The sequence below is a fragment of the Physella acuta genome, unplaced genomic scaffold, assembly GCF_028476545.2.
Source record: "Physella acuta isolate Inbredline_101_S28 unplaced genomic scaffold, ASM2847654v3 ptg001311l, whole genome shotgun sequence".
Taxonomy (NCBI): domain Eukaryota; kingdom Metazoa; phylum Mollusca; class Gastropoda; family Physidae; genus Physella; species Physella acuta.
In genome coordinates, this window is record NW_026732826.1 from 123,853 (window position 1) to 147,016 (window position 23,164).

At 32.9% G+C, this 23,164-nt stretch overlaps 1 protein-coding gene and 1 long non-coding RNA gene across 3 annotated transcripts; one reads left to right on the plus strand and one right to left on the minus strand.

Moving 5' to 3' along the window:
* Nucleotides 1-1,387: 1,387 nt before the first annotated feature.
* On the plus strand, nucleotides 1,388-4,490 carry LOC131958286 (uncharacterized). The gene is made up of 3 exons (XR_009389215.1): nucleotides 1,388-1,476; nucleotides 2,799-2,914; nucleotides 4,380-4,490. It is a non-coding gene; the product is annotated as an uncharacterized LOC131958286 (long non-coding RNA).
* Nucleotides 3,187-22,690, minus strand: LOC131958285 (poly [ADP-ribose] polymerase tankyrase-1). 2 transcript variants are annotated; one of them, XM_059323225.1, is made up of 27 exons: nucleotides 22,487-22,690; nucleotides 15,072-15,296; nucleotides 14,875-14,970; nucleotides 14,214-14,326; nucleotides 13,967-14,061; nucleotides 13,611-13,677; nucleotides 13,105-13,291; nucleotides 12,780-12,901; nucleotides 12,592-12,683; nucleotides 12,413-12,491; nucleotides 12,158-12,329; nucleotides 11,730-11,809; nucleotides 11,427-11,578; nucleotides 9,845-9,911; nucleotides 9,621-9,719; nucleotides 9,325-9,418; nucleotides 9,102-9,227; nucleotides 8,891-9,000; nucleotides 8,570-8,692; nucleotides 8,384-8,449; nucleotides 8,174-8,286; nucleotides 7,466-7,776; nucleotides 7,070-7,161; nucleotides 6,089-6,341; nucleotides 5,872-5,980; nucleotides 5,551-5,707; nucleotides 3,187-4,693 (listed from the first exon to the last, which is right to left on the minus strand). In XM_059323225.1, exons 1-27 carry the CDS (start codon nucleotides 22,674-22,676, stop codon nucleotides 4,625-4,627), a joined length of 3,459 nt encoding a protein of 1,152 aa, XP_059179208.1. In that variant the 5' UTR covers nucleotides 22,677-22,690; the 3' UTR covers nucleotides 3,187-4,624. The 2 variants fall into 2 exon arrangements, with proteins under 2 accessions (XP_059179208.1, XP_059179207.1); XM_059323224.1 differs by having other exon boundaries at nucleotides 7,466-7,779.
* Nucleotides 22,691-23,164: the final 474 nt, after the last annotated feature.

A 23,164-nucleotide genomic window follows, 5' to 3' on the forward strand; every position in this document is an offset into this window, starting at 1 on the left:
TATCTGTAAATAATATCGCCCTTTGCTGCCAGGTTTTTTTTTTTTTTTTCAATAAAGGCTACTTGACCAAAAACTTACAAAAGCAAACAATTTTCTGTTTAGACTCAATTGACTCATAGAGATACTATTGTCCATGGTGTCCGAATATTGGTTCTTCAGCTTGGTGATACCTCTTGGAACATAACTTGAAACCTGGGTTTCCTTCAGACATTTTTCTCGAGTGGGGGAGGAGGGAGTGCAGTGCAGTGCAACACACAGAGAGATACCAGTAAAAAATGCTTACAAAATACCAACAAGCACGCGAACACAGCGAAATCAAGAGAAAAGACACAACCAAGATTCTGACTTGTGTTCCCATTGTGGGATCCGAGTACACGATTTGTGTAAGCAAAAATTGCAGCGTTTCGCTATGTGAGAATTTTTTTAAACGCTAAACCAAATAATATTATAGATCTATTGTGTATTTTTTGTTAAGAGGGGCGCTTGCATTTGTGGAAAAAAACGATCGATTGAAGAGAACGGTGTCAAACAAAATGTAATTTTATATGGTGTTCACTTTATAGATCAATGTATCTTCCATACTGTTAGAATTAAATAGAATGTCTTAAATTTAATTCAAATGCATGCGCTTGCATGTGTCATTGTAAGAAATTTATCTTATAGCAGCATTCATTAACATATCCGGTTAAATCAAAGCCAATACCGTAAGACGTTTAGTTTAAATTTGTTCTTTCCAACTTGTTGTCTTTCCTTGCGTTGTCATGAATTGTCGCCCTATTCTAATTCTTTGTTGTTGTTTTTTTTTTTGTAATTTACATTACGCCTTTTTCTTTTACTTAAATTTTTTTCTCTATGTAGGTTTAATTAGCTATTTTGGCTTCCAGTCCAAGTCCACGTAGGATTCAAAGTTTGTGTTGACGCTGCCTAGTTAAAAAAAAGTTAATAAAAAAGGCAACTCCCAAGTAGGAAATCCGCCCATGGGGACGCCCTACCAATGCTATGCGACTGCTAAATGTTGTAGGCGAACCAGTGTTTCTTTCATTCATCTCTCGATAAGGGGGAAGGGGGGGGGGGGGAGGGGGATACTGCCTTCCTGGTGTGCTTCACTGCCGGTCCTCCCCAGACGGGAAATAGAAAATAATAAAGCAAACAATGAAACATACACCGCGTTTACACTTGCGACAATAATACTAAAGATATCTAGAAAAAAAACACTTCCCAATATGTGAGTAGCCCCCCTGCCCCCCATATTCCGATAAAATTAACTTAACGCCAAGTTTTTTTCTAGACGTGTATACTTTACATGTCGCAAGTGTAAACGCGGTGTAACCGTGTCCTTGTCGCCCCCCCCCCCCTTCCCCGGGGGGAAAATAAACACTACAGCGGACGAATGTTTCACTTTTATTCACATGGTGAAACCATGGTGAATTTTTTAAATTCATAAATTCTCCAATCAACAATAAGCATTCAACTAATGTAAGTATTGACCTTTGAGCTAATGCCCTTTAGATTTAAATAATCGTTGTCACTGACCAGACGGGGTGTGGCTGTCAGTACAAATAGGGAGAGGAAAATTATGCAAAATCATTGTCATTGTTTATACGGCCTTGCATGTATAGAAACGCCTTAATATAAAACCTACACATCATACGTAGGTTAGAGTTAGCCCGCTTAATATTTAACAAAGAAGATTTTATCGCACTAAGTTTTTTATTTTAGTACAGCTGTAGGCATTTGAAAATAGTTCATAGAGAGCCCCAATTAAATGTGTATAAACCACGTGGCGCTCAATCATTCGTCGAAGTGTCATACAGCAATTATATCATTCGTGTACGGAACGTGTTGAGTATTTGCCCTTGTGACGTCGCGCCGTGTTATCCCAACGCGCGGGGCGACCTACTTTTAAGTGTGTCAATATATTAGGCCTACGGGTTCAAACATGTGAGACTGGATTGCGTAAGCGTCAGGGTTTTTATAAAAAGAGGAACCCTTTTATTTTTATCACAGCGGTCTTGTTTAATTACCACACTATTATTTACAACACATGTTTTAATCCATCCTAAGAAATGATTACGCCTTGAATTGAATCTTGATTGTATTAAAAAAAAAAACTTGTATTTATTTAACATTATTCTCTTAGATTCACACATCGATTTTCTTTGAAGTTTTAGAGAACAATATAATACTAATAATAATATGAAAAATCTTTTATTTTATAAATAAATAATATTATTCCCTTTAGATTCACAGGCTTTGAAAAAATGTTTATTAAGCCATCTGTCATAATTGAAGTACCCACTTTGCAATGTTAATTTAATTACAAGATCGGTTATATAACTAAGGCTGTTAGACCAGCAAGTTTATTGGGCATCACTAAAAGCTGCACCTAAAATAGAAATAATAGCAAAAAATTGATACCTTGTATTCATACATGGATAATCTGCACGTGGGGGGGGGGGGGGGGGGTGTAAGAAATGAGGTAGCATATATTTTATATTCTGAAATGGAATTCTTGGTATTAATTAGGGGTGTCATCAAAGGTAACATATGTCATAGCGGTGCCGCTAGGTGGTGGGGGTAGTATAGATGCGAGTCCACCATACTCCTATGACTATTTTCTTAGTAAAAGCAATGGAATATCGTCTGGAACTTAAATACTAGTAGCATAAAGACTAGACTTTAAATAGATTGAGCTATTTTTAAATCTAGGTAATGGGTTTTTACTCATTAAAACATCGTTTTGTGTCATATAGTTTTACTCAAAAATACATTTAACAAAACAGCCCCATTTTTTTCAGGTTAGAATTAATCTTTAACTAGAAGAACCATCTAATGTAGCCTACTGTCAGAGGAAGCAACAGTTAGGGACTTCCACACCTTTCACCAATGTAACAGGAAAACTAGAGGGCTTTTGGTGAGTGTAGCGGACACATTAAGCTTGTTAGGGGGGGGGGGGGGGCTCTTAGGGTTTTTCTACCAACTCAAGTGCTGTAGTGGTCGTACAACTGTTGAGCATTTGAATTCCTGTTCTGAATGCCGTTCTGAAACGTCACTAAATCCATACTTAACACTATCATAGAGTCAAGGGCAACATGCATACATTACTTAAAAGTTAAAAACAATGGTCATAAAAACTTGAATCTCATTTACAAACAGATGATTTTAATAAAACACAAACCACCAAGATCAAAATAATCAGATGTATTTTACAATTACAATGATAAATTAAAATGTTTTGTCATAAGCATTCAAGCCAACTTCAATGCCTGTGTCACATTATTTGAACTGTAACATATCTGTTAACATACAAATAAATAAGACCAAAGAGCTGTATACAGTGAAATTAATATGCCAAATAAATTGTTACAACTAGATCCAGACTAGCATGTAATCAAATGTAACCTGCCTTTCCTAACAGTGTTATATGTCTAGTAAGTTGTGACAAACATTTTACTTCTAGTAAACTAATCTTGTGAGGGCTTCTAATACAACATGCTGAAGACAACTGAGAATTTTTTTTAAATAGTACCTGACTAGTTTTTCAACACTGCACAATATCACAGCTCCATCAATTCACCAGTCCATAAGCTATTACAAACTAAACAACAGTTTATTGACAATTAATCTTATGTGTTGTTTCTTGATAAACAATAAAGCAACATAAAGTGCATATGGATTTTTACTGGCTAGCAGCCATAAACCTTTTAAAGATAAAACATTGCTTCTTAATACACTTATGTATGTAGGAACCTTTTACAATAACCTGAAAAATATTTTATGAAAAATGTAAGATACCTCTCTGTGTATTAAAATATTTTTGCTTAGACATAAACCTTAAATATAGATTATACCATTGACTAATTAAAAATATCTTCACAAATAAAATAATTTTAGAAAAATCTTTATTAACCATGTACACTCATGTTAAGGTAAAAAAGGAAAAAAAAATGTGTCAAGGCAGTGCCATGAAAACAATTTAAAAAGATTACTCACCACCGCTATTGGGAAAATAGAAAAGCCCCCTGACTGAAAGAAAATAGCAGCAGACTCATACACAGCTAATCATACAATCTTAATGTTGTATATGGTAACAGAGTTAAAAAAAAATTAGGCACTGGTATTTTTACCAAGGAAAATATGAGATCAGAATGAGTTTTTGTGTGTCAAATGCTCGACATTTTTACACATAAATATCAAGTAGTAAAAAACCTCTAAGTGTTTACCACCAAAAGATTTTTAGAAATTTTAGCCATGCTGTAGAAATAGTACATAGACCAGCTAAAATATTTAATGTCACACAAACACAAAAATTTATTTCAGATTGCTTTCATTTTAAACTCACACACACAAGAAAAAAATCCCCCTTTTGATCATTGCAGATTTTACTGTGATTATTTACACAACATAAAATGACATTGCTTTCAAGCGTAACTTCTAAACTGCACAAATAACTGACAAGCACTACCTTAAAAAGGAACCATATTTTACGGGAATTGTAAGATAAATATCCAGAGTTACACCTGGAAAACATTTTAAAAGCTTTCTCATCAAAAACATGAGCAATTTATTTTTACACATTGTACATTGGAAAGACTGCAACTAAAATAAAGTTATGACCAGAGTACTAAGGTTTTGTCAGATCTGTTGTGTCTGTTTTGGTTATTTGAAAAGTAACCAGGTATTCTGGATAGGCCTGAAATACAAACAAATTTTTTTTAATGGTAAGTAGTTTAAAATCTTTTTTTTTTTCATTCAACATGGTATTTAATTGTTGTGATTAATATTATTGGTGAATTAGGCGAATGAGTGAATATTTACCAGTATGTAAACTTGAAAATCATATACACTACATGTATGAGGTTTTCTTTTACAGTACAACAGATATTAAAATTAATTATGAATTTTTCCCCCCACCAAGTGTCACCTTTCTTACAAAGTGTCAATTTTCTATTATAACCCTGATACTTTTTTAAAAGAATGCTTTCCCCACATTTTAAATATATATAAATACAAATTAACATATAAATGCAATTGTAAATTATCAAGAAATTTAGAATCTTTACAGACTACATGGTGTGACTTTGGAAAAATATAAAATTGACAAATTGTGATTTCATTAAAACAAATTGTGATTTTTGACAAAATGACATTTTACATAGAAATAATCCAGAGATAACCAAGTTCACATAATTATAATTCTATTCAGTAAATTAAAATTATTTTGCCCAATTTTGTTTTTAGTGAAAATAGTGGTACAATCCTGATCCATCAATCACTAAAGATTCTTTCATAGTGTAACTCATTTCTAAGGTATGAGTGAGCTTGTATACCTAAATAACAACTCCTCCCACCCAATGAACATAAACTATTGGATCAGATCTAAAAAAATTACCATGAGGAAACTGAATTAATTCAAAGTAAAATATTTTCAAAGCACCAGCAAATTGTGTGTCTAATGGAAAATGTAAAAATACAATTTAGACCAGTGCAATAAAGTTTAAAAAACAATGATCTACTTATTAAATAAATTGCATAAATAATAACAATTACCTGTTCTCCTCTGTAAACTACATATTCTGCATAGTTTAATCCACCTGTACTAGGCCGCCCTATCACTGAATGATGACCAGGTGGGGCATGAGCCATTTTCATAGCCGAAAATTGGAGAAAAGACTTTCCCAATGTCACACGACACAGAAGTAGTTGTCTGCAATAATAAAAAATACGAATAGTAAATTGTTAGCTAATTCACAATATAGAGATTTATTATTTTGATATTTTTACTATATCTTTTTATTCCAGGAGAACAGCCATTTAGAACAGACATATTTAAATTGTCAAAAATATTTACATGAAAGCATAGACTCATACCTCTGACAAATATAACAAGATCTGTCTTTGTGAACAGGACACCCAGTTCCACCACCTATACCATACACATACTGGTTGCTTTTGGAAGAGTTCTCAGCAAAATATATACCTGTAGATATTTGCCTTTGTAATTAGCATTAATAGGAGACGAACAAGTATTTTTTTTGTTACTTTTTTCAAGCTAAAATAACCAAGGGAAGGATGTTAGTAGAACTACCTGCTCCAAACATTCCTCCTATGTATGCATGCCTCTCATCAAATCCTTTGTGTACAATGGCATTGATAAAAGGAGATCCATGAAACAGGTGTCTTTCATTTGGCTGCCCATGATTCTCTTCTCCAACTTCTTTTCTGCGATGGCAATAGCGCTCAAGGAGTCGTTTATTGCGAATTTTTTGAATCTTTAGTATATTATAGCTGTTAAATACACCACCCACATTGTCTTTGTGGTCACGAAGAGTAGAGATCATCTGGGTAGAAAAATAAATTAGACAAAAGTAAAAATATGTTACAGGATGCTGCGCCCTAAATAAACTTAGAAATAAAGTGGAAGGAATCTCAAATATTCTTATAAAACACTACGGTGGATGACAACTCGAGAAATAGACATGATTTTTTATCAATTTTTAAATACTTTAACTTTTTAAAATACAATAGAATCTAATAGAAAAAAGAACTGCACACCAAGTGAACAGCAAACAATGTGTGTATAATAGTGTGGAATCAATATTAGTATTTTATAAATTCATATGCATTCTTTGAGAAATCTGAAATAGCATAAAGTACTACTTCCATTAAACAGAAATTACTCAAAATTTGAAAGAAGGCAGAGATAGATCTTCTACTTATATGTGAAATTTCATCTATATATCTTAAACAGTACTCAAGTTATAGGCTTTTGAAAAACAAAAGTAGAATAAGTTCCACTCCCGGTTACTGGAAATCGGCGAACTATAAATTTGATTTACTACTTATATATGAAATTTCATCAGCCTAGCTGTAACGGTACTCAAGTTATTGTATTTACAGACACACATCCACACACATAGACAAAATTGCAAAACTATGTTTTTCCAACTCAGGTAGGTGTAAACCATCAATATTTGTAAAAATCTTGATTTGGATTTTTTGCACAATTTCAATACTTCCTCTATACTTCATATATGAGAAAGTAAAAAGAGAACATAAAGAGACAAACCTGATCTTTAACCGAAATAAATTCAGGATCATCTGGCATGAGATCAATAAGAATGGTCCCTTGAGTAGGAGCTCCAACTACATTTTGAACACCTAGATAGATACAAAATATACTATCAGTCTATATACTATACACAGCCAATTAGTAAGAAGACATTGATAACACTTTATTCCCTATCAACTAAAGACAACAGTGATTCTCTAGATCAAAGATATAGTTTTGTTAATAGCTTAATAGTCGAAAGAATATCTTGCATGTGTGAATGTGCCTAACAATTATTAACTTTACACATAGTCTACATAGAACCATTGTTTCACACATTGCAACTGCCCAAATGAAAATAAAGGATATTAAATTATCATTAGAAAGTATTAGTTGATAGCTAAAACAAATTACCTTTAGAAGCTATAAGTTTCTCCATGCCTTTAAGAATTTTATGCCTATGGCCATAAGCATTGATTCCAATTTCTTTTAGTTCATCATGCCCCATCTCCACAAGAATGTCCATAGTAATTTGTTCTTTCTCAAAAATATCTCTCAACTGCTCCAACCCAATGGATGACAAGAATGATGAAACACTTATCCCCTCAATGCTTCTCTCTCCTTCAGCTAATGACCTGTCTACACAACCATCTCCTACTTGTGAAGATGTCCCCCCTACAGCTCCTTGAATCAAATCTGAACTGCTGCCACTGCTATTCAACAGACTACTTTAGAAGAAAATTTTTTAAATAAACTTTAATACAATAATCTATTTTCTTCTAGATAGTTGTGTATTTTATAAATTCAAATTTTAAAAAAATATGATTTTTGAAAGTTAGATCAGGTTATAATATTGAGTAGGTATATGTAAATAGAAATGTAGCCTTAAAGGGGGGAAAAAACATTGGAAGTTCTCTATTTTAGTGAATTTTATAACACTGATTCTATTAAAACTATTTAAATCCTTAGATTTTTTAAAGGATTGGCTTTCAATCTAAACAAAAATGTAAAGCTTTTAACAAAATAAAAAACACTTCTTTGGTTTATGTCATGGATCTGGACCATCTCAGCTAATACCAATGTTTTTTAACAACAGTATCTCATGTCATAAAAATAACATACTTGGATGAAGAACTACTTGAACTGGTTAAATTTGAAGCCTGAGCTTTAGGTAATGAAGGAGGCATAGTAAGAGGAGGCATGGCATCTTGCAATAATGCACGGACATCATCAGCCTGTACAAAGAAATAAAAAGTATGATAATATTAAATTAATACAAAATAAATCCCATACAAATAAACCAAAACTACTGAAAGTGACCAAAGTACTTACAGTTGTCAAATCAAGTGGTGTCTGCCCTTCTTGGTTTTTTACTGTAGGATCTGCACCATGTGCCAACTGTAAAGAAATTATTTTTTTAACACAAACAAGCAACAATAATTTAATTCAATAACATAGATAAGGAAAAAATTAATTATACATAAATATCAATATAACATTTTTTAAAAGAGTTCTAACCAAGAGTGCACAGAGCTGTGTTCTTCCTTTCTGAGCAGCTTCATGCAGAGGTGTAAATCCCCAGCGGTCTTGAGCATTCACATATGTATTGTATTTAATTAACAATGCTGCTATATCCACATGCTGAAATTTAAATGTGAAATTAACTATAAAAAAATCTAGATCAAGATTATAATAATGATTGAACACATATTTTATACATAATATTTACGTGCGAACTGCTCTTCAGAGAATTGGTTATTATGCTTACAAAAATAAAAGGTAGAAGCTGCAGAATAAAACAAGATTGTTGTTTTATAAAAACTAAATAGTAAAACAAACCCCATATGAAGAAGCATTGTGTAATGGAATGAGGCCCCCTTTGTCTTGGGCATTGACATCAGCTCCATTTTCTAAAAGAAACTCTGCAACCTCAACATTGTTGTATCCAGCTGAAATTAAATTAACCAGTTACTGAATTTCTGTTAATACTTACAAGAACCTAACTGACCAATTTGTCACATAATTTAAGACAATACATTTCTTTCCTTACCTGCAAGATGTAAAGGAGTTGAGTTCCTTCCCTGAGTATCTCTACAGTTTATATTTTCTTCTGTGGCTAGTTTCTGCACCCTGGCTAAATTTCCCTTTTTCGCAGCTTCCAATAGGGCAGCATCACCTAAATTATAATCATTCAATACAAAGAAGGTTATAAATATTCAACACAACAAATCAGTATATCACATTTGACAAGTTTGTAAAAGAAAAACAATTACCTCTAAGAAGATCAGCAACATCTTGATCTCCTTCTTTGACTAGATCCAATGGTGTGTGTCCATCTCTATTCTTTTTATTAGGATCAGCACCATGCTAAAGTAAAAAAAAACATGAATTAACTAATGTACAGAAAGTTTGTAAGTTTAATTCTTTTTAAAAAAAAAAACCAATGATGAAATTATGTATGTAGAAAATATTGCCTATCTAAATATAGAATCAAAATGAACTATTTTAAATGCTAGTTTGTGTAGGTAAGAAAAGACAGTATATTTCTATATATCACATAAATGTATACCTTTAGTAATATTTTACATATTTCAAATTTTCCTTTAGATGCTGCCTCATGTAGGGGTGTAAACTTCCACAGATCAGCTACATTGACACAAGCCCCATGCTAGAGAAAAAAAGATTAGGTTATTGTTTAAAGATAAAATACAGTACAGTACTGAAAATGAAATTTTATCAACTTAATTCCAATAACCTGTCATTCCATATATATGAATAACTTGAGCAGAATACCTTAATAAGAAGTTCTGTAACTTCATAATGACCATAAGAGCAAGCATTGTGTAATGGCACCAATCCACTGCAAGAAAAAAAAATTAAAATGTATTAAACAAATTTGTAAGCAACTCACACAAAAAAAAAAACAGGGTGAGGACACATGAGAATTCTAAATTCAATGTATTCAAAATATTTGGGATTCTTGATACTTTATAAAAGAAATCTAAGAATTTTTGCAGGCAACAAGACATAATGAAAAGCGAGTAGGAGCACAAAGAGAACTATATTACAACAATAACACCAATGATAATGGAAGCCATTGAAACCTTGATGCTAACAAATGCCAAAGAAAACCTATTAAATATCTGGGAGATAAAAATCCCTGTGATGGTTAGGTCATCAGTAAAGAATGTTCAATCACATAGTGATAGAGGTAGCTTATGACCAAAAGAAAACAACTAATAGGCAAACCTAGGCAAATGGATAAACAATGTGTTGACAAACCTGCAACAGCTCAGAGTAAATAAAAAGGGAGTGATCTCCCCCAAACTTTCTCAAATATTCTTATAAAACACTACAGGGGATGGCAACTCGGGATATAGACATTTTTTATCAATTTTAAATTACTTAAAACTTTTAAAAAAAGAATAGAATCTTGTAGACAAGAGAAAATAAATATGGAATAAGAAAATAGCAGATGCCTAATTGGAAGAAAGTGAAGAAGGTCATAGCCCTCCATCCTAATATATAAAAGCTGATGCACGCACTTCTGTCTCTCTCTGTCTGCAAAACATTTTCACAGGCTATGATATCAGTATCTTCAGCGATATATGGCGAACTTGATACAGACTTTTGTTGAAAATAATATTTTGGATGTTTTAAATGTATAAACTAAATTTTATTCATAAAAGGAAAATAACAATAAAGGCTTATTCGAATGGAGAAACACACTTTAAATTATGCAACCAGAAAAATGTTTATGGTTGTGACAAAAACGCAATAAACAATTACGTCTCATGCCACATGTTTAATCTACGGAATGTACACAAAACTAAAGGCGTCATCTTCCAATTTTAGAATATGAAGAGATGAACTATTTCATTCAAATATGATTTAAATCTATAGATCTACTTATCTGGACATGCGTTATGATATGTATACAATTTTCTTGGCCAAAAGTAATACAAATTACTTGAAAAAAACAACAGAAATACCTTTGAACAGCCGGGTTTTTAAAGGAATCATTTAATTCTCTTAATCAGTGTGTTCATTTAATATGGTGTTGTGTTGATAAGTGATGTATATGATTTGGTTTTCTAATAGGTATTGGTAGCCTATGTTATTTTAAATGTATCGGATTTTTAGCTATTTAGTTAGTTCTTTACTTTGTCACTAATATAGTTCAACGTGTAGTAAAGCACATTGCGTTTTGACCAGTATCTATTTTATACATTATTTTTTCAAACAAGTTTAACAAGATCTATAATTCACATGCTAGTATACTATAAAGCTAGAGAGAAAGATGAATTTATCAACAAAAGATAAAAGCTTGAAAAAGCACCAAAAAGAATGAACTTAGTTTGAAATAAAAACTCACCCTTTATCTTTTGCATGTACATCAGCACCATGTTCTAATAAATACTCCACCACAGCAACCCTATTATAGCCAGCTGCAAAATGTAAAGGTGTTGAGTGTCTTCCATCAACATCTCTACAATTTACGGCATGAAGGTTGGTGGCAACAAGTTTCTGAAAGAACAACAGTTCACTGAGATAAGAATATATTACAAGAACTTATTTTTGTTTTTAAATTTATGTGATGAGATGTTTGAAAAAAATCTTTTAAACTTTTCTCTTACTATAAATTATTTAAAATGCTTTGTTTCAACAGCTACAGTACCTTCACTAGTTCTAAATCTCCAGCTTTAGCAGCTTCAAGAAGTTGAATGTCTATATCTGTTCCTCCAACCGGTGGATCCTCTAAAAACAAAAGCATTCAATAATTTAAAAAAACAATACATCCTCTAGTTAATGCATTAAAATGGTTATAGGTTAGTTCCCATATTATCAAAATCAATTTACAAACATTGTACTGCATTTTGAAACTGAAATTCCATGCATTTTCCAAACAATTAAGAAAAAAAAATTCATGGAAAAAGTTTTAGCAACTATTTATAAACTGTTTGGATAGAGGGGAGGGTGTCTCATACATAGGCAACATTAGACTCCTTCAACTTACTGCCCAGGCTCTGGGTCTTCATTTCCAAGGCGCATTGGTCTATCAGACTATGAAGCCATTTATTTCTTTTATACAGACACTGAACTTACCTCTTAACAGTTTCTGAATGTTCTCTGTTGCTAACTGAGCAGCAGTATACCCTTGCAGAGAAACAATACTGGGATCAATAGCAAAAGACATCAACAGACGGCATGCCTGCATGTTACCCTGCTGGGCAACTCTGTGCAAGGCTGTTTGACCCAGACCATCCAATGCATTAACCTGAAAATAGAAACATTACTTTAATCACATGGATTCACTGTAAACAAATAATTTAAAAATACTTGACTTATTTTTTAAAATACCTTTGCACCATGCTTTAGAAGAACATCCATAACATCATAGTGAGCTTTGTCAGCAGCAATGTGTAGAGGAGTCAAATAGCTAGGAAACAATAAGCATCAGGAATTAATTATGCAAACCCTGATACAAAAAAACTAGGTAGGATAATAAGTCATAAAATTAAAAAAAAAGGTGAACTTACTCTTTGTTTTTATCATTCAGATTTGCTCCTTTGCGAATTAACAATTCAACCACTTGCTTTCTTTTAGGATATATTGATGCAGCAGCACAATGCTAATAAACAGAAGAAAATTTTTATTCAAAATTATAGAAATATTCAAACCCACAAAAATTTTTTCCCAGATAATTGAGATATGTAACAACACTTACCAAGGCAGTGTCACCAGAAAAAGGGTGTTTGAAGTTCACAACTTCTAAAGACAAATACTTCTTTACTCTTGTCAAATCAGCTTGCCTGGAACCCTCTAAAAGAGCATGGCCTTTGTATTCAACTGAAAGAGTAGTTAAGTAAGATAATTACATAAAAGATATCCAAATTCTGAAAGCAAACTACAACCCTAACTATATCAGTAGTAAAAGTTTTTATATCTCTAGTACAGATCCTAATAGGTGAAAAGGTTTCTTTTTATAGCTAATCCACTTGAAGGCTTATTAGAAGAAAGGATTTAACAACCTAATAATTTGGTATACTCACACTGCAGTCTCTCTTGTAACTCTCTACTTGGTGCAACATCCAGTATACTTTTACTATGACAGTTCACTAAAGTAGGATCAGCACCATGTGCAAGCAAAAGTGAACAAACTTCCACCCTTGATTTGGATGCTGCTTCATGGAGAGGTGTAAACTGCCAAAGGTCTACTGCATTTACACTTGCACCAGCCTTAAATTATAAGAAATGTTATCTTACTCACAAACTATTGAAAAACTAATACAAAGAGGGTAGTTTAATTGATGATTTTGAAAAAAGAAAATAATTTCTAAAGATACAACTAAAAAGGCAGTATACTCTTTGTCTTCAGCATGCACATAAGCACCGTTCTGCAGTAGCAGAATATGATTTCTTCATTCCAAATTTTTTAATGTTAGGTCCTAACTATTATTAAAATGTTATGTTAAAAAAAAAACGACCTCTGTGCTTAATGTTGTTACCTTTATTTAATAAATTGCAATTGATAATAATTCTGTGTGTTAGAGCTTACCTTCAAAAGCATTTCTGTCACTTCAAAGTGTCCATATGAACAGGCATTGTGCAGTGGAACTAAGCCCCTAAAATAAAATAGGCTTTTTTTTAAAAATGCAACAATAAAGCATTTGTTTCTGGTTCAGCCGAAAAAATACTGGCTGTGTGTTTTAAGAAGCAATTATAATTAAGATAAATAACATTTAGCCTGGTCTACCAGACAGCTTAGTTAAGAAATTAGCTGATGAACTCATACTGGCATAAATAAAATTATTACTACAAAACTACTGAAATTAATTCAAAGAGAGTAGTTTAATTGCTGATTTTGAACAAACAAAAATATTTTCTATAGATACAACTGAACAGGCAGCATACCCTTTGTCTTTAGCATGCACATCTGCACCGTTCTGGAGTAGTAGATGCACAATTCGTGTTCTGTTGTAACCTGCTGCAAGGTGCAATGGTGTGGACTGTTGTGACAAAAAAAATGTAATTAGCATGAAACAAAGCAAATAGTTTACTAGAAGCTACAGCTCATTGCAAAATAATCATTAGATGATATAAGATTCTTATAGGAGAGACAGACTTTTAAACACTAATATAAAATAAGAAAATAAATGACCTTTCTTCCATCACTTGCGTGACAGTTGACATTTAGAGGTGTTATCAATGCCACCATTTGTTCTTCATTACCACTTCGGGCTGCTTCTAATAGCTCATCTTTCTTATACTCTCCTTAAAAGTAAAATTGCAGTAGGAATAATAAAAATGTTGATGGTTATTAAATATTCTATCATTCGACAATAAACATAAGGGAGTCACTGTAATATGATTATATGGCATCAACATAAATGTTTTACCTTTGTGAAAATAATTGTTTCAACAATCAGTCTGTTTGTAGACACTTAACTCAATAGATTAATCATTACAGAATTCATGAAAACTGGACACTTAATTAATCCTCTCCAAGTCTAATGTGCAAAAATACTGCCCAGGATGTTTTAGATCTTGCCTTCCTATGTACTAATAGGCTCCACATATGCATACATACTTGAATGTAGTATGCCTTTGATTTTGCACAATTTTGAAAGTCACCATTAATGACTTTTTAAACAGTTTTAAAGGTAAACATAAGTATCAATGTCATTTTTGTTCTTGGAATAATTTGATACAAATAGGCTGTTGCTTGATCTACTTTTTGAATTGACGCCTTTGTAATAATGACTGCCTAAAAAGACCAAATTTAAGTGCCAAGCCATATTCTACAATTTGCAAAAGATTACCTGTAAGAACAGCTTTAGCAGTAGGGTCTGATAGGTCAAGGGCAGTCTTGCCATCTGTATTTCTTATGTTGGGATCAGCTCCAAATTGAAGCAACGCTGTGTAAAAAAATTTAATTAGTGTTTTAAATAGGAAAACTCATTTCAATTCATTGATATAACCAATACACTGTAACTGACAAGCAACAATTATACTTTACCTATGCAAACATCTATTTTTCCTTTACTTGCAGCCTCATGAAGAGGTGTATAGTTCCAGTTGTCTTTAGCATTGGGGTCACAACCTTGTCGTAGGAGAAGTGTTACCACCTCTGCATGCCCAAAAGAACAAGCATTGTGAAGAGGTATAAGTCCACCATCATCTCCAGCATGAACATTTGCCCCACATTCTAGTAAGTGTTCAACTACGTCTTTGCGACCAAATCCTTAAAAAAAAAATTCCTTTATGATTAAAATTAAAATGACCAGCCATTTTTCATTGTTCAAATAAGAAGTCTACAAAACATTTTTAAATGGTAACAGTTACTACTCTCTTTATTCCAATATTTTACTGAGCTAAACAAAAAACATTTGGTTCTTTGTAAATTGCCTATTGTTTAGATATACACATTAATAGAGACAATTATAGAAATTAATTTTTTGTTAGAGTTGTTAATTTTATTTATTCCTTGTTGTCCTCAAGATTGTTGTTGAGAAACTGGTATTTTGTTGACTAGAATGTATAAAATCGTTTATGCGTAAAATAAGCATGGTTTGTGTGTATTCCAGTGGTTTAACAAGTGCTGCCATGTGTCATTGTTTGTAATAAAACTTTTTCACAAAAAATTCATTTTTCAAATAAACTTCTAATTCTATTTTATAGGTTTATTTTTTGTTAGTTTTGAAAAACAATTTTCAAAACATTTTGGGCTTTTACTAACATTTTTGGCTTAAAATGTGTCTATGCGTTAAGTGACATCGCACAAAAGCTGAAACTATAAAACACACTAAAAATTGTTTTAATGTATTCTCCCTAATTTTGTATTATCACAAATTTATCGACATAATGGTGATGCTCAACCAAATGTATTAAACTATGATGTTTATTAGGCCTAGAGAACTTGACAAATTTGGGAAAAGTATGCAAATTTTATTTTTTATTAATGTAAAATGTAATTTTTGTTAAAAGAGGAAATCAGAAGTTTTTGTTATGCCTGTACATTAATCTACGAGTTCATACTCTATTGCAGTGAGAAACATCCCCCCCCCCACACTGATGAAAGAACTATACGCCCTAAATCCAGTAATATCTAGATTTCTATATAGAATCTAGCTCCTATTTCTACTGGTAAAGATTGTAGCCTCGTCTAGCACCAGCTGAATTGTATGAAGATTCATTATCAATACAGTTGTTGAATACAGATCTATCTTTGAACGGATCAAAATAATATTTGATTTAGGTCAAACATTCGTCTAGTCTCACCCAGGTATGTTTAAAAAACAAAATGAGACTAGAATAGACATATATCTTCATCTTATAGCGTTAGAAAACTATTTATTTTCATCAAGCCTAAGTTATGACCCACTGTTTCACTTTTGTAAGACAATGATTGAATGATCGGCTGTACAATGTACAGAAACTCTGTTTCTGTACAGTTATTTCCAAAACTTTGCCGACAGTTTTTAAATAAAATAAAATTATTTTAAACCACATAATCTAGTTCTGCCATTTTTGTTTACATTTTGTATGATAAAATTTATGCTAGGATGTCTTCGTTTATGTCACCATTACCAGATCACCTCATGAAAACCAAATTGTTTTTGGCTTTTTACTTTCTCGTGTATTCGAAGTATAGATAAAGTCTTGTAATCGTGCAAAAAAACCATAATTTTGCAATCTTGTCCATATGTGTCTGTAAACACGATAACTTGAGTACCGTTACAGCTAGGTTGGTGAAATTTCATATACAAGTATTATATCAAAATCATAGATCCATATCAACTTTTGAGCGATTTCCGATAACCAGATGTGGAACTTTTTCTACTTTGAATTTTTCAAAAGCTTATAACTTGAGTATTATTTCAGATGGATAAATAAAATTACGCACGTAAATAAAAAGGCAGCATTTACGCGGTTCGCTCCGCATTATGCATAAGGCCGCCTTTGCGGGGTTCTCTGCGCGTTACGCTTAATCTTTACTATTCTTTACCCCAGGTGGCACGCGATCTAAAAAGAAAAACAGATGTCATGACTGCCCGATATTTTTTTTCGTGGTAACAATTTAATGTTGACATAGATCTAGATCGAGTTTAAGTGTATTTATATTATTTCAACACCTAAGAGTCTAGTATGTGTAAAAAAAAAACAGTCTAGATCTAGCTAGATCAAACTGTCCTTTAACCTTTAGGCTAGCTATCTAGCATGCGTGATAGTAGATCTAAGTTTATATTATTTATCCTATGTGAACTTAAAAAAAAATTTGCTTGAGGGGGGAGGTGGGAGGAAGAGAGAAGTGAAGACAGACTATCTTGTGAACTTCTGTTCATTCTATGACGTATGCTTTAGTCCTGCTGAACTCACAGTGACCTCGCCGACCGTGGGCCGTGGTGGGATTTTCCACTCACTGGATAGTAAATGTAAGGCAAGCAAGCAATCACGCCAGTTTAAAAAAAAAACTAATCATAGTCTACGTCATATTTTCAATATGAAAAAAAACCAAAAAACTAGTACTGGCCGAGCTAACCCTGGATTCGAACTCGGAACTCCGGGTCTATGAACTACTGTCTACAGCTGGCATACTGTTGACTCAACCACACCGGATGTGATAGATATGCAAAAAGTAAGTATTTTCAATTACAAGATGGTAAATCCAACCTGCGAGATGCGTAATCTATTCCTTGGGGGCCACGCTCTGCGAGATGCGCAGTCACTTCGAAATAAAAAAAAACCTAATTCTCTTCCTTTCTATCAAATTTTGAGTAATTTCTGTTGACCGGAAGTAGTAATTTAACTAATTTTTGCTATTTCCGATTTCTCAAAAAGGCATGTGAATTTATAAAGTTCTACGAGATTTTATTCTATTTTTAAAAGTTTAAGTAGGCCTATTTAAAATGGATTAAAAATCATGTATATATTCCGAGTTGCCATCCCGTTGTTTCATATAAGAATATTCGAGAAAGTTTAGGGGAGATCACTCCCGGTTTATTTGAAAAAGTGTGTTTGTAATTATTAGGGTCCTACTGAAAATACTAAAATTAAATCGTCAAATACATCCACTCTTAGATAATAGTCCGAAAAAACAAGTCAGGATTTTCTAGATCTAGACTAGTCTACCTTTTAGATCTAGAGCTAGAATCTAGAATAAAGATCTAGAGTAAAGTGGCGTCTGCGGACAGTCGTAGCAAAAAAAAACGGAAGTGCCGATTTCCATTGAGCGCCATTCAGTAACCGCTTCACATAGAAACAAACCGAAAGTACCGTCTCACTCCGCATTCTTTCTAGTTTAATCACGTCTGATTCATTTTGTATTCATACGCATAGCATTGAATGTATTAACATTTTCAGTGGTGAGACTCTGTGCGGACAGTAAGTGCACTTTTTTTTACATTTTATTTTCTGTGCGGACACTTGCTCCTTATGCGGACAAGGCATATTTTGTTCATTTTGTTTCTATTTAAATGATTGAAATAAACATGTTACATACATAAATAGTGTTGTTGATTGTTTTATATATTAATATATTGGAAAACAAAAAATATGAAGAAATATGAAATAAGTTTTAATTAAATTAAAGTGATGCCTGAAAGAAACTCAGGACCCATTTGAGATTTTATTTCACTTTTTGCTTAGTAGACACGTTTGATGATCAAAAATATTTTTAAAACCTAAAAACATCACTAAAAACTAATAGAGGAGCTTACACTTTTCGGACACACATAGCGAAAAAACGCAACGTAAAAATTCCATGCGGTCTCATTCAGTAACCGCTTAACATAGAAAACAAAAAAAAGTATCATATCTATCCGCAACCATTCTACTTTAATAATGTGTGTGTCATTTTGTATTCATACGCATAGAACTTAAGCTATTCTTGTTATAGTGACTGGGGGGTCTTAACGTGTGTTCGAACACATGTAATACAGTTTTACATGTGTTCGGACACCTTTACCCGTCATCGGACATAGCACTTTTTGTTCATTTAGAATAATTTAAAGTCAATTTAATGAATAAAAACATATATTATATGCATGTATATTGTGTTATTGATTGTTTGTGAGGTAATTTTAATAGTATAAAACCTTTTTCCCACACTCCCAAAGTTCATCCCATTCAGCCATTGCGGCTCGCGCAGTACGCTGCTAAGCCAGCCAGGTCACATGATTCCCCCTCCTCTTTCGCATTCCACTGCCTTCTTGACCTTATTTTGACCCTTTCCCTTCAATAACCAGCCCCTTTTATGCTCTAAATTCTTATTTAATAATATTTTTGTGTTGCTGTCCGGTCCCATGTAAGGTCAAAAAAGTTAGCGAACACCCCTTTTTTATTGTTCAAGCACAAAAAAAACCATTAACCTTGACATTTACGATGTTCCATACATATATAGAAGCTATTTATAGTGTAACCTTTTAGCTAAGCATTGATTGGTTCAAGTTTTGCCCCTAAGTCCAACCCTAGGTCACTTCATCCGGCTGGTGTAAAAATAGAAATGTGCGTACCATGCAACGTTAAAAAATTTCTAAAAATAATTCTTGAGAAAGGAAACGGAAGTACTTGACACGGAAGTGTTCATAAATGAACAGTTTACGTGCAGGCGCCGTGGTTTCGCGTGAGACATGCTAATTAAAGTTTCTATGAGCCAAAAACCGACGAAGTGTTCGCTCCTACGTAATTTTTGGTGTGTGTCCGAAAAGTGTAAACTCCTCTAGATCTAGATTTAGACTTAATTTAAATATAAATCTGGAGTATCAAGATTAGTTTAAAGCTCCTTTTTACTTAAAGTGTAAGAAATATACTCTGATTTTTCATTAGTGTCCGCAAAAGGTTAACCCTCAAAAAAGATGCGGACACCCCAATTTTTCCTCTAAGATGGCTTAAACAACCTTAACTATATTTTAGGTTGTCTTATTACAATTTTTTAATTAAAATTTTCTGTCACTTATCATATATCATTACAAACCATATCACTTACTGGTTAATTTGAGATCAAATTTAATGGTCTAGCTTAATCAGGGGCCGAGAAAACAAACAAAAACAAAATGACCTATTAACATCTTAAAATGCGAAACTCTTTTTCGCCATCAAAAGATATCAAAAAGTTACGTTGGTTTGTGTTTTCCATTCGTAGCATGATGTCATAGCAATTACGACAACATTGGGTATTTTAGTTACCAAAAAAAACCAAAACATTTTGTTAGAAATAAAACTTTATATTCATTATGTTTATTAAGGAAATATCAGACATATTTATTATAAATTCTATGTACAATGTACAATTTAAGACATTAGGCATTCCATGATGAATTGAACAATCAATACCCATGAAGATGACAATAAAATTAATATCCAAAACTAAAAATAGATCTGACAGAAATCTAGATCTAGTCCTTCTAACTGTAACGACAATACAGTATTATTAGGTAAGATGATAAATAAACTTTTTTTTTAACTTTAAAATTAAATACTCTATAATTAATATTCTCTTCTGTAGTAGCATTAGGTTAGGCGAAGTTTTTTTTTTTTTGTTTTTTTTTACCAGCTATGCGTAGTAAATCTACAGTCCTGTAAGCTTGCGTGAACTTAAAATGACCCTAAGTTGATTTACAATTTGCTTGGTTTATGAGGGGAGGGGTGGGATTGCCCACCGACGATCTCTACCAGCAATAGTTAATGCTGTGACGTATGTATGGTAGGCCTGCTGAACTCACGGTGAACCCTCGACCGTATCAACATTTTTCTCCCGCAGACAAGAAAATGTAAGCAGTCGATCTCGCGAGCGATGCGAGCGACGATGTTTGGAAAATTTTGAATAATTATTTTATAAAATATTATTTCGTTCAAAAAATTTTTTTTTGAAAAAGAAAGAAAATAAAACCGCTCGTGGCATTTCCCATGTGAAACAATAAAATAAAGCACAACTGATTTACGTCGGATTCGAACTCGGAGATTCTAGGTCACCTACCGCACCGTTCTGTTTACTCTGCCACACACCACGATATATTGGAAAATAAAATATTAGACATTTTGTATCAAAAGATTGCTAAAACTAAAAGGAAATAATTACTACTTCATTTATTGATATCATTCTACGTAGTAACTGAGTAACTGCGTAAATTTTACACACAATACCTATATTTTTAACTAACACAACAGCATTAACGAGGTTGACCAAGTCTAAAAATAAAATAAAAAAGCCAGTAGGCCTAATTAGATCTAGATCTAGCACAAAAAGGCTCGGAATGAGCATTGTTTAAAATACAATACTAAGGCCTAATTAAAAACTACATATAATTTCATATAAATGATACAGTCGGGTAGGCCACGAAGTATTAATATTAACAAGGTTAATGACCGGTCACGAATTATGTTCAATGAAACTAACAGTGCAGTCGGCCTACTTGGCTTGCAGTGAAGAAAAAAAATCAATATACTTATAAAATTACTAATACTTTAATACAATAATAATGCCCACAATTTCTGCACATGCTAAAACTGAATTATAATTAAAATACTAGACTTAACAGTGCATTCCGCAAAAAACAAAAATTAGTTGTTTCTATCTGACAACTAGCGTAACAATGGCGTAACGTTGCTAAAAATAGCAGCGGCATGGTATTTCTATGGGGAATTGGATTTAGGAAGAAGGGAAGCAGCATCATTGTAATTAATCATGGTAAATATCTCAAATATATATTTATCTAGGAGCTGTCGAGCGCTGATGCCCGGAGGTCGGTCGTTTTTCGTTGCAGTTCAGTTCCTAATGAGAGTGCTCCATAAGAAATGCTTGTATTAATTATTACTACATATCTCGCAAATGTTTCTGGCATTTAAGCCATAGTATCCATTTCCTTAGCATTTCGCATTAAAATAGTGATGAGATATTGCTAGATTAGCAGTTTTTTCGTTTTTTGTATATAGGACCCCCCAAAAACACTTAAAATGCGAAAACTAAAAGAGCATGACGTTTCAGGGTCAGGTTCTGACTTCCGGTTTTGGTAAGGAGATCGACTACTATATTTATAGCTTTCTATATATATATATAAGCTATTTATAGTTAACCCAGTTAACTAAGCTATGATTGGTTCGATTTATTCCTCTAATCCGGGGACTAGTGCTCTTCATCCGGATGAGGTTTCCTACCATAAAACGTCATACATCGCAACTTTGAAAAATTCCAATTAATCTCCCTATTGAGTGAAATAGAAGAAATGGACTCAGATGTGTTTAAAAATGGACATGCTTTGTGTTGTTTGCGTTAGTTTCCTATAAAATATTCATACAATTATTGTTTTAAGCGAAAAACAGCAAGGTGTCCGCACAGAGCCGGACAGAGGCAACTGTCCGCAGACGCCACTTTACTCTAGATCTAGAAGTCTAGATCTAGAAAAATAGTTCAAAAAGTTTAAAAACAGTTTCTACCAGCAGCAAAATGAAGTGGGGTGGATTTTCTGCCTGCAGTATCCTTGGCATTGACATTTTGTGGGGTGATTAGTTTTTTAACTTTTCCTAAGTCTCCGTTTCTGCATGCTTCAAATAATTCTCTGCCTGGATCGTTTTGAGAGGGTGCACTGCTTTCAGTTGTCAGTGCTGCCCGACGACCCGTTGCCATTTTGACTTATAACATCTCAGATACATCTGCTCAGATTCGAGATAACGCGAGATTTTATTAGGCTACCTTTTCTATGGGACAGTACATAATATTATGGTACAAATAGCTAGCAAAATTTAAAATATTTCAGATGTTGCTCATATTACGTAATTTATGATTTTTTATAAACATTTGTAGAAAATATTATTAGGCTACGATTCTTATTATTTGTAAGCTCATTCATATTCATGTCGTTGTTTTTTTCGGTCAGCGGCTCCCAAACTATGTGAAGTGTTTTAAAATTTTAAAATATAAAAAAACAAGTTAATTAAAAAGTCTAGTGATTTCCTTATGTTATCTAAAAATAGCTCTGTCGTAGCGTAAATCAAGAGCAGGGTTAGTAAAACCATTGGTTAAAATACATGTTTTATTTACAATAGAGTTACATGACTAAAAAAAATCATTGCGCGCCTAGCTACTGAACGAGATGACGCAGCCATTGAACGTGA

Excerpts from the sequence above, each read along its gene's own strand:
- LOC131958285 (XM_059323224.1), bottom strand. The coding sequence starts at position 22,676 with ATGGCAACGGGTCGTCGGGCAGCACTGACAACTGAAAGCAGTGCACCC. Across the intron at positions 12,492-12,591 it reads CTGAATGATAAAAACAAAGA|CTATTTGACTCCTCTACACA; the intron begins GTAAGTTCACCT and ends ATTGTTTCCTAG. Across the intron at positions 4,694-5,550 it reads TAGTTTACAGAGGAGAACAG|GCCTATCCAGAATACCTGGT; the intron begins GTAATTGTTATT and ends TTTGTATTTCAG.